Here is a 12,138-nt window from a genome sequence, read left to right as displayed (position 1 = left end):
TATACAAATACAATGTCTTATATTTTCTAATCCTCCTGGGGGTTCTTAGGGTGGGGGGTGGCTATGTCTATTTATTTATTTTTATTATTCTCCTTGTCTCTTTCCTCATTTAGTTATATGTGGGAAAGAATTGTGTAAAAAGGAAAAAAGTGCAGACAATGTTTTCTCTTTTATGATTGTTTGTTTTTCATTTTGTCTGTATAATAAAAAATTGGGGTAAAAAATTAATTTAGAATAACTAATGTTAAATGATAACTTATCTATAAGAGTGCAATCATTCTAAATGAATGTCCAATAAAATAAAATTTAAATTAAATCTCTCTCCTTTTTGCCACCCTGACTGTGCGGCCACCCTAGGTGCCTATATGCCTGTATGCACACATTGACCCTGCATATGAGGGAGATGCTGATTAAAAAAAACAAAAAACAAACAAACAACAACAACAACAACAAAACACATAAGCAAATAAAGCTGCAATTAAAACTGTAGTAAAAAGCATGTATTTATTTATTTGTTTATATATTACAGTTTACTGTTACTGTAGTGAGTATATCATGTTTTAATACAGTATGCAAAACAGACATTGTATGAGTCATCTGTATGTACTGTAAGCCATGTGTTTTAATTACATACAATAGGAACACTAATATTAATGTCTACAAGCAGGGCATTAACTGATTTGGAGGTTCATACACCAGAGATATGCAGACAGAATATTAAACTATTTATTTTGTGTTTCTCTTCCCATGATTGCATTTTTAGTGTTTCTCTCTGGATGTAAAAGGATGATGTAGCACTTTGGGGCAAATATGGCCACCAGTAATCCAAAACTAGAAGCTAAAATGGCAAATATCTCTACAGCTACTGCATATTTCCCAGGAGAGCTCACATATGCTGGAACAAATGCAATCCACACAGCACAGAAAATCAACATGCTAAATGTGATGAACTTTGCTTCATTAAAATTATCTGGAAGATTTCTTGCCAGGAAGGCTAACAGGAAGCTTACTGCTGCCAACAGTCCAATGTATCCCAGTAAAACCGAAAAACCAGCCACTGAGCCAATAGCACATTCATATACTATTTTAGAGCGTATATAATGGTTGTTTTTATGTGGTGTTGGAGATGCACTTGATAGCCAGACTGCACATATCACAACCTGGAGGGCTGTTAGGAGCAGAACTGTGCATCTTTGTTGAACTGCTCCAAACCATTTCATCGCTCCTTTGCCCTCTGGTCGAGATGACTTGAACACAGCTATTACCACCATAGTCTTGACCAGGATGCTGGAAATGCACAGGACAAAGCTTATACCAAACACAGCATGTCTTAACTGACACGTCCACAACTGTGGCCGGCCAATGAACAGCAGCACACACAGGAAACACATTTTGAGTGACAACAGCAGCAGGAAGCTGAGCTCTGAATTGTTGGCACGTACTATTGGAGTGTTACGGTGATGAGCGAAGACGATCATCACAAGACCAGAGAAGCAAGTGCCAAGCAGAGATGCAGTGGTCAAGGAGATGCCTAGAGGTTCCTCATAGGACAGAAATTCTACTTCTTTCAGGACACACTGATTGTTATCTGGACTGGACCAGAACTCATCTGTACATGTTGTACACTCAATAGCATCTGTGATTAAGTAAGAGAAAGAAGGTTAAAATGTAAGAGGGAACTGAGTTACATACAAATTTTCAAACATTAATCTCCTCAATAAAATAAGCACCTGTTGTGTTTGAAATATCTCCATCTCCGCATGGCAGGCAGTCAAAACAGCAGACAGGAAGGCCCTTGCGTGTGGCTCGTCTGGTGCCTGGGGGGCAGCTTTCACTGCACACAGACCTTGGGGGCTGACAGAGTCATCTGTTATCAGCCATGTGTTTCTCATCTCTTTTACATAATGACAATCTTGTCCTCTATTAATTATTCGCATTTGTCTTATCATAGTGTTGATTATTATTTAGACTTTATATATGCAAAAATTATGACATTAACAAGCAATGTTAGTTACTTTTTTTGTCTCAAAGTTCCAGTATATTGCATCCTCATCCAGTTTGAGCACCACCCCTGTTGTTGCTCCTTCATTTACCACACCAACTGTGTAGATCCTTATTGATCCATCGGAGCTTGGCTGCCAGTTCAATACATCATAGATGGCCAGAGCATCTCCATTCTTATCAAATGACACATGATCCCCAAAACCTGTGGTGAAGTTCACTTTCTGTAGGTAGTGAACCAGCTGTGCAGTATGTAGACAGGACAGGTGTTATATGTTTATCTGAAATTTGAATTAATATAAAGCAAATGTTTTGCTTTTACACATAAAGCTGGTCTATATGCCTAAAGGGAATCTTCACTATAGCTGTGGGTCTTACCTGCCAAGGTTTCAGTTTGGTTATGTCGGCACATCTGTTCCCACTGAATGGTCCTCTCCCCTCTTCACACTGCATCAGGTCATGAAGTGCATGTGCCAGGGCATAAACTGCTTTATAGACATTATAAGCTCCTCTCAACGCAGAAACATCAGTGTATGGTGTGTTTGTGGGGATCGGATTCTCCTCTCCTGTACATATATTTTTCACTTGCTCTCCATCTTTCATTGTAGCCCCAGTTTCATAACTGCACCCGAACATGTTCTCCCAGAAGATCCGTAGCATACTATTTCTTGGTTCATTGCTGGGACGAATATGAAGTAAAAAGTCATGAAGCCCCTGGATCTTTCCACGTCTAACGGTAATGCCCAGTGTGCCCCCCAGGTAGGGCAGTAAACGTGGAGTGTGGTATACAGGTGAGTCAGCCCAAGCTTCACTCGCAATCCACTGCCTGCCTGTCATGTTCTGCAACACCACCTCATCCATCAAAGGTAACAAAAAGGATGAAGTGGAAAAAACAACCACTACTCTAGCTGTAGATGCCTGAATCATTCCTATTATACGCTGAATATCTCTGGGGTTGTTATAATGGGGCAGGATTTCAGAAAAAGCAACACAATGTCCAAACAGCTGCATTTCCTGCTGGAAGGATTGAGCAGCGTAGATGCCATAATCATCGTCACTGTAAATGAGACCAACCCAGGTCCATCCAAAATGTCTCAAGATTTGAACCATAGCACGCACCTGGAAGGCATCACTGGGGATTGTTCTGAAGAAGGAGGGGTACTTTTTCCTCTCACTCAAACAGGAGCAGGTGGCGTAGTAACTAACCTAAAAAGTTAGATGGTGAGAGAGGGTAGAAGACATACGATAGAAATAAAATAAAATACATAAAAAATAATGCACAAGCAGATGATGAAGTAAGTTCTGGAAGAAACAGATCAAGGATATATATGATTGAAAAGGACAACATTTATCTGAAAAAAGTGCAAAAATATGCATACAGTGTATTTGTACTTTTTTCATCCCATCTTACTATAGGTACTCTAAATAGCCCCAGAACACTGGAAATCGCAATGGAAGGAGTTGAACTTGGATCCCCCACAATACCAACTACTGGCGGAGGACCAGTACAGTTGAGGTTGGAGAAGGACTTCTCAGTCCCACTAATTAGGGACATGGCAGCCCGGAACGCCATTCCTAGTCTCACACAATTGTCATAAAGATGGTAACCAAGAGTGATGTTAGGCAGTAAGTTTGGATTCTTATTGATCTCGTTTATTGTGAAAGCCATGGTTTGTGCCAGCTGGAAGCTTTCCATATCAAATCTAAGAAAAAAAAGTTATATGGTGACATTTACCATGGTTTCAATTCAGAATTCACATTTTTTTTTTTAAGACATCATTTGAGCAAGACTGCATTTCAAATTAACTGAGGTTAAAATAGGACAAAAGTATATTCATATTTCTGGTTCCAGACTCACTTTTCACAGTATGGTGGTTCTGGTTCTGTTTTGAAGCTCAGATCTGGGAAAACTGTGAAGAAATGAACCTGAAACAGGCCTCCAAGTATAACATCTCCATCCTGGTGCATGCCGTTCAACCGAAAGTGCCCCTGGAGCTGACATCTGTCTGATCTCAGGACTGACGCTGCATACATACAGTTAAAGGACAGGTATAGAAAAATATACAGAGTGATCCACATCTCTTGCTTTTTCTGAGCCACCCACCCATTTAGCTAACTAATTTATAATAAAGATTGTGTGGAGTGTTATTTTAAAAGAGTGGGCGGTGCCATACCTGGAAATCAGGATGTCACCTTCTAATCTCTTTATTATTTATTAAAACTTACAACTTCTGGATTTTATTTTTGTGTTTACTTTGCTGTCAGGGTAGTACTGATGTGGACATAATTTTCTTAATCAGTCCTTTAACTGGGGAAGAAAAACAAGAATAAGATAATGGAAATTTTTCCAGTGAATTAATTCTGAGCTCATTTAGAGACTGGAGAGAAAAAAAAGAGAAAAAAATGCTGCTTATATCTACTTGTCTATCTCTTCTACTTGACAGTGATTTTTCTCAGAATGTCCTCTAGATGTCAGGCACGTATTGGACTTCAGCTGAGCAATAAAAATAGAAATCTGTTGCAGTACTAGGGTACAATGATAGTATCAAATGGTAATACTAAGAAGAATGCTCTGTATCAACCTATGAATATTTTATGGTGTCTGTTAGGTAGTATCAAGAGCAATAAAGAATGAACAATGTGCAGTTTTAAGCCATTAAGCAGGGAAACAGTGTTTTAGTCAGCTAAGGTGTGTTAAATTAACTTCCAACTTCATTTCATAAATTATTTTTCTTTCTTTCTTTCTTTCTCTATCGGAGTGGATGCTGGGAGTGCGTGCGTGTCTGAGACACGTGTGGGAGAGCATTTGGCATTTTTTCAGTTCATTTTTTCAAGCTTATTATTATCTCTTGGTTTTTCTTAATTAACTTTTTTCCCCTTTTCTTTCACATCTCTGAGCACATTTTTTGTTATTAGGGTAGGTTTTATTCTTATATCGCTTGGTGTGTGAGTGCAAGGCAAAATGAAGTCTACGCCCGTGGGGGGCGTGTGATTTCAGTTGGACACAGGATGCGAATATGTCTATTCTGCCTCCTACCTGCGGGTGTCGCTGTTGGTTTTTGTTTTTAATGGTTTTTTTTTGATTTTCTGCTGTTTTGTGATCGTAGCTCCGTGTAGCTTTGTTTTTCTGTAGAATCTTTATCTTACTATCACTCTCTCTTGTTTGAAGTGATAAAATATAACTTAATTCCCACCATATTTCTGATATTATCTATCAATCTAATCTGATTAATTTGTTCATTCACTTTTATTTTAAATCCGCGAGTGAAGTGCACCTGCATCGCGTTAGCACTCGTTAGCTTGTCATTAGCGTTTCCATTTGTGCCTATCGCTGTTTTCTTTTCTCCTCTCCTCTCTCTCGGTACTCTCTCTCTCCAGTTTTTCACAAGTTCCTCAAACAACTGTGGTAAGAATCTTTCATCAAGCACGGTGAGTAATGGCTTCTCCTGCTGTTGTTATTTGCACTGCTTGCCACATGTATAGTTTATTTCTCTCTGTCGGTGACGAGGGATTCACATGTGATAAATGCAGGGAAATAGTTAGGCTGACAGAGAAGATTTCAGAATTAGAGACACGCATCCAAACTTTAATTGAGGACAGTAAGAATGTGAGGGCTCTAGATACGGCTTTGGATGTGTCTAGCTCAGGGAGTCCTGTACATTGTTTGGTTCCGGTGTTACGGTTTAACTAGTTAGCGTGTCATCTGGTGACCAACTTACTGGTTCAGGTCTCTGCTCCAGATGTGATGGAACGACCGCAGCAGATTCGCCGATTCTGAAAGCACAAACTGACGTGATATTAAGCTGTCTAATAAACGCAGTCTAAACAATATCATGATTTTGATATTCTTGTAAAGATTACAAGTTATTGGTATGATCGCCCGTAGCGGCTAAAGTAAGTAGGATAAACAAAAAATAAACAAAGTCTGTGTTGGCGCGGGTTTTGAACACGCGTTAAAAGACGTGCGCGCCATGAGACGACAGTATTTAACCACCGAGCTACCGATCTACACTGATTCAACTACATATCTCTGGATTGAACACAGGACTCTCTGCGTCACATTGTGCAGCTGTCTGAATCAAGAAAATGTAACTGTGTTAACTTGTGACCTGTGTTTACCTATTATGAAAATAAACCATAGTAGAACGCTGGCTACATTTTATGGTTTATGATGTTAAAGAACATTTCATGACGGCTCAGACAACTGTAAATTTGTGGCTACTGTGGTTTAATTATAAACGCTATTGTTAACTTATATTTACCATAGTAAAAACATGGTATATTTTCTTTAGAGGCTGCTGATGTCTCATCACATGAATGTAACAACGTTGTTTCCACTTATTCTCTCGTAGCATTACTTTGGAAACGTGACTTGATTTGAATGAAGTGTAAACGTATAAGATTATGCTTATAAGATTCTGCTTGTGAATATATTCGCAAGCAGACAATACCGTTTATATTTCATAATTTTTTTAAGTAATGCTAGTGAACGCAAGTCTGTTTCTGTTTCTGCAAGTGTTTTCTATCAGAATGTATTGCAAGCTTGGCAGACCTATTCTTTTCGAAAGAATTGGATGGATCCCATAAGTGGGTATATAAAGAGCCTCTGTTTTTTAATCCACTTTTCTCTGTTGAGTTGTTGTGCTCTGCCACTGTTAGGTCAGCAATGTTGAAAGCAGGAGTCTCAAAAATATGCCATCTACGCAGGGGACTGAGCGGGATACCTGCAGAGGAATTGGCACATAAGGTGGGATTCATGTCTGAACACTTTATCAAGAAGTTGTTATATGATCTTGAGGAGGCCTTCCCTGCTCCAATAAGATTTTATGAAAGTTTCTCCTGTGGAGAATTGTAATGCTGGAGTTAATGATAATTTTCCTGAATTGCATGTTTCCATAAAAAAGAAGACTGGCAGGAAGATGACAGAAAATTGTTTTCTATGGACACACCGGAATTAAAACTTTTTAGTATTTTGAGCAGACAAACACTTTACAGTGCTTGTGTAAAAAGAATCAATTATCAACAGCTCAAAGACATTAAATGGACAACAGTGTCTGAATCAGGCTCTCGAAAGGTAGCTGGCGGTCCCTGTACAGAAGACCTATTGAAGAGAGGGTGGGTGACCTTCCGTGGAGAATTGTACATGGGATTTTAGCTACAAACAGACACCAAGCACTCCTTAATGTTTCAGATGGTGAGGGTTGTCCTTTTTGTTGGGTATCTGAAATTGTTTTTCATATTTTTGAGTGTCCACGTTTGGATAATAGTTTGGGTTTAATGGAAAGCTGGAGTGTACCATTTATAGGAAATTTTAATCAAGAATTATATGTTTTTGGTCCTAAATATTCAACAAAATATAAATCCAAAGTGGTTTTATTAAATTTCTTGTATGTTGCAGCAAAGTTAGCAATCAGGTGTACAAGGATAAATAAAGTTAGAAGGGAGGGAAAGTGCGGATGCTGTTTTGCTGAGGTTTCATAAAGAAAAGATTAATGATGGAATATGCTTATTAGAGACTCATTAATGATGTTAATTCTTTTTTTATGTGTGGGGGGTGATGATGGTTTTATATGTGAAGCTGATGATCAGGGAGGTTTTGTGTTGAATTTAAGAGGTTGTGTTTAAGAGGTTTATTATTATTATTATTATTATTATGTATGTATATGTATGTGATAAAATGATAAATATCTGTATGTTTGAATATTTTATTCTTTAAAAATATAGGTGTCTTATGTTTTTACTGAATTAGTAATGTTACTGTACGTCCCATGACGTATTCATGTATGTTGGGATATGGTTGTGTTTTTCTCCCCTCCTTTTTTTCCTCTCTCTCTGCTACACAGTGTTCCAAATCATCCGCAGCTGACAACAGTTAGCGGAGGCTTGGTTTTCCCTGTTCTACAGCAAGCAGCAGATATAAAGCGGGAGAGAAGCATTGCTCAGGAGGAGTTACTTATCTGCTATCCCAGCGACGTGATTGTGCTTTCTTTTTGCTGTTGAGCAATCTGTGAAATGTAAACCTAATGAGTGGGTACATCAACTTTACTGTTTAAACTCGGCGTGAGTCTATTTCTTGTAGGGAGATGGGTGCCGATTTATTTGGGTTTATCCCCTACTTCACTTTTTTCTCCTGTTTTTCTTTAGTTAGGGAGAGAGGTAAGATTGTTGTCTTTAATTTGGTTTTCTGTTGCCAGGGAAGTTATTTTTGCTTAACCCTTAGTTAGACTGTTTTGTTTGTTATTTTGACCTTTGCTCTCTCACGGCGCTTTAGTTAAGTTGTTTAATTGTCAATACATTCGTATGGTTTCTACATGTTGTTGTTGTTGTTGTTGTTATTTTTAAACCCTTAATAAAAACTCGTAAATGTGTTTCATGCATTCAGGTTTGCTTTTGTTGAACCATGTTCCTCAGAGGGGTTTAATGGTGAACCTGTGTTAATAACGTCTGTAGTGAAAGTGATGGAAGCTGGAATAGAAGAAAAGGAACCTCCTCATCGTTTATTTATTTAAACATCCGTTTTACTTTGTTACTTCCACTCTGTGACCCCTAGACTAAAGACTGGTTTGTAACATTAAAGAAGAGCTAAAAGTCTCTCTCCCTCTCTCTCTCTCTCTCTCTCTGAGCGGATGCTGTGAGTGAGTGGGCGGAGTTTGCTGTGACAGTACTGCGGGTGTGAGTGAGTTTTTTTTTTCCTCTCTTTCTCTTAACTTTCTTTCTGTTTAAAGATCTTTCAAGTGGGAGTTTGCGCTTGTTAATATAGGCTTTTTTTAGGTTTTCGCCGCTATCCAGCATTTGCTGGGTGGCAATGGCGTCCTCAGGACACGTGAGTTTGGACAATGTGTCGCGAAGACACGGTATCAAGCTCGCGCCTGTGAGTAATGGAACAATGTGTTTTGGCTGTAGGAGAAGTTGTTGGTTGCGATAGCATATTATCAGCTTCGCGCATGAACAGCGCTGTTGTTGTCTTTCTAGACACTATTGAAAAAGTCAATAGTGTTGTTCAGAATGGCGTTGTTATACAGGATACCTTTACTTCCGTAATGCCGCTGCTTCAACCGGCGAAAAGAGTTATTCTGTCTAATGTTCCCCCGTTCATTAAAGATCAACTCTTGATAGCAGAGCTTTCAAGGCATGGTAAAGTAGTGTCCCAAATGAAAAAGATCCCGTTTGGCATCTTTCAAGTGGGAGTTTGCGCTTGTTAATATAGGCTTGGGAGGTTTTAGGTGGGACGAATTTAAGATGCGGACGAATTGAATGTGGCTTTCAAATTTAAGGTTGATGGTTTTGAGTATGTGGTCTTTGTTACCTCTGATGTTATGAAATGTTACCGATGTGGAAAAGAGGGGCATATTAGAGGTGCATGTACTGAGAAAGTTAATGATGCTGAAATTGTAGATGGTGAGAGGATGGGTGAGATGGCTGAAGCTGGGACCAGCGCGGCTTCTGCTGAGGAAGACATGCATGTGGATGTGGAAAGTAGGAGAAGTGAGACTGCTGAGGATGAGGAAACTGTGGAGAGTGTAGGGGAGCACGCTCATGGCACAACGGTAGGTGCAGACATTGTAGAGAATGAAACTGATGAATCGCAGGAGAATACTGCTGATGCAGAATCTATTGAAGCTCAAGAGAGTCTGGAAAATGAGATGATGAGGGATGAAGAACTTTTTAAAGTTCCCTCTACTAAAAGGAAAAGAGTAAAGAAAAGCCCAAAGCCTTAGAGCACTAGTCAGGTGGCAGACTCAGATGATGATACTGAATGCGGCTCAGTTGAGGACTCTGATGTTGAGGCAACAGCTAGCAGAAATGTGCAGCATGATCATCAAGGTGTGTACACAGTTGGAAAAATAAGACTATTCCTTCAGAAAACAAAGAATATGAAAAACGTTAAGGTTGAGGAGTACTTTTCCTGATTGTAAACTATTCATAGACTCAGTTGCAATGACAATGAGGGGTGACAGTGAGGAGCATTTCACTGTTCAAGAAATGTTTAGGTTGAAGAAATTTGTGTCTAAAACAAAAAACTGAGGATGGTTTTGAAATGACATAAGTCATGTTGTTATTTTAAGTTATTGTTTGCTTTATGTCTCTTGATAACACACTATTTAATGAGTACGATAAGGATAGGTACTCTGAATTTGAATGGTGCAAGAGATATAAAGAAAAGAGCAGTACTTTTTGAGTTAATCAGACAAAAGAGCTTGGATGTTATGATGGTTCAAGAGACGCATCGTGATAGTTTAAATGAAATTGATTGGAAAAAAAGTGAGTGGGATGGGTAGTGTTAGTGTTTTCAGTCATGAATTCAGTCAGAGGAGGGGTGGCTGTACTTTTTGCTAAAAATTTCCTGCCTATTTCATATGAATTGAAACATGTAATACCGGGTAGACTCATGCTAGTAAGAGCAAAATTTGAAAGATTCAATTTTGTTTTTCTGAATATATACGCTCCAACGATTGGGGCTGAAAGAGTTTATTTTTTTAACAATGTTAATAGTATTTTGCAGGATTATATTTCTGATGATTATTTGTTTTTTGGGGGAGATTTTAACTGCACAGAAAACTATCTGTTGGATCGAAACCATGTAGAACCACATGCTGCTTCGGCTCGTGTGATATGCGAACTAGTTGAGACTCATGGCTTTTGTGATATATGGCGGGGGGTTAATAATGATGTCAGACAATATACATGGGCACATGCAAGGGGAAATGTTATATCCTTGGCTAGAATTGATAGGTTTTATTGTTATAAGCATCATCTTAATATTGTTAAAAAATGTGTAATTGTTCCAGCAGGTATTTCGGATCACTGTTTAGTTACATGTCAGGTATTTATAGCAAATATAAAGGCCAGAAGTGCATATTGGCATTTCAACACGTCTTTGCTGAGTGATAAGAATTTTAGAGATGTTTTTTGTTTCTTTTGGGACAATTTTAAGACGAGAAAAGATGAGTTTGAAGATCTCCGTCAGTGGTGGGATATTGGCAAGATTAAAATAAGGATGCTTTGTCAACAATACACTTTCAATGTTACCAGGGATATAACACGATCTATGGAAAAGTTAGAAACTGAAATAGTTGAATTGCAGGATTTGGCTGATGCTACCTAAGAGCAAAGATATTTGGAGACTCTTAAATCCAAGAAGTCTTTTCTTTTAAACCTATTGGGAGTTAGGGCGCAAGGAGCACTGGTTCGATCTCGCTTTATAAACCTTTCACAATTGGATGCCCCATCTAAGTTCTTTTTCAGCCTTGAGAGAAAGAATGGTCAGAGTCGTTGCATTCACTGTTTGTGTTCTGAAGATGGCCATGAGCTAACGGAACCCTCTGAGATAAGAAAGAGGGCCGTACGGTTCTATACTGGACTGTACAACAGCGAGTATGTTGAATATGATGATTTGTCTGCTCACTTCTATGAAGGTCTACCCTGTGTTTCAGAGAGCTCAAAAGTGGAGCTGAAGCTGCCGCTGTGTGAGCAGGAGCTGCTCACTGCTCTGAAAGCGATGGAGGGGGGTAAAGCCCCTGGCATGGATGGGCTCCCTGTGGAGTTCTACAGAGAGTTCTGGGCAGTTTTGGGTAATGACCTGTTGTGTGTTCTTAATGAGAGCATAACTGAGGGGTTGTTGCCTTTAAGCTGCAGAAGAGCGGTGATTACCTTGTTACCTAGAAAAGGTAATTTACAGGATATAAAGAACTGGAGACCAGTGAGTTTGCTATGCTCTGACCTGAAAATATTCTCTAAAGCCCTGGCTAATAGGCTGAAAAAGGTGATGGGGGAAGTTATCCATATTGACCAGACTTATTGTATTCCTGGACGATCTATTTTTGATAATGTTTGCCTTATACGGGATATTTTAAATATTTGTAATCTTTCCAGTGCTGATTTGGGTCTTGTTTCTATCGATCAAGAAAAGGCGTTTGATAGAGTCGAGCATAGATATCTTTGGAAAACCTTAAATGCTTTTAATTTTGGATTGGAGTTTATTAATATGATCAAAGTTATGTACCAGGACATTGAAAGTGTTTTGAAAATCAATGGTGGTTTGAGTGCCCCTTTTAAGGTTTTTAGGGGCATTAGACAGGGTTGTGCAATATCGGGAATGTTATATTCTTTGGCTATTGAGCCTTTGTTGAATAAACT

At 38.9% G+C, this 12,138-nt stretch overlaps 1 protein-coding gene and 1 long non-coding RNA gene across 2 annotated transcripts; one reads left to right on the top strand and one right to left on the bottom strand.

Moving 5' to 3' along the window:
- Nucleotides 1–509: 509 nt before the first annotated feature.
- Nucleotides 510–4,117, bottom strand: LOC109068650 (extracellular calcium-sensing receptor-like). The gene is made up of 6 exons (XM_042775052.1): nt 3,860–4,117; nt 3,413–3,704; nt 2,380–3,207; nt 2,016–2,243; nt 1,731–1,854; nt 510–1,636 (listed from the first exon to the last, which is right to left on the bottom strand). The coding sequence occupies exons 1-6, from the start codon at nt 4,078–4,080 to the stop codon at nt 723–725; spliced, it is 2,607 nt and encodes an 868-aa protein (XP_042630986.1). The 5' UTR covers nt 4,081–4,117; the 3' UTR covers nt 510–722.
- Nucleotides 4,118–5,384: 1,267 nt separating this feature from the next.
- Nucleotides 5,385–8,369, top strand: LOC122148575. Its single transcript, XR_006162461.1, has 3 exons — nt 5,385–5,430; nt 6,661–6,748; nt 7,845–8,369. It is a non-coding gene; the product is annotated as an uncharacterized LOC122148575 (long non-coding RNA).
- The last annotated feature ends 3,769 nt before the right edge of the window (nt 8,370–12,138 follow it).

Source organism: Cyprinus carpio, chromosome A18 (assembly GCF_018340385.1).
Source record: "Cyprinus carpio isolate SPL01 chromosome A18, ASM1834038v1, whole genome shotgun sequence".
NCBI lineage: Eukaryota > Metazoa > Chordata > Actinopteri > Cypriniformes > Cyprinidae > Cyprinus > Cyprinus carpio.
The sequence above is the reverse complement of the archived record's forward strand: the minus strand, read 5'-3'. Positions and strand labels throughout refer to the sequence as shown.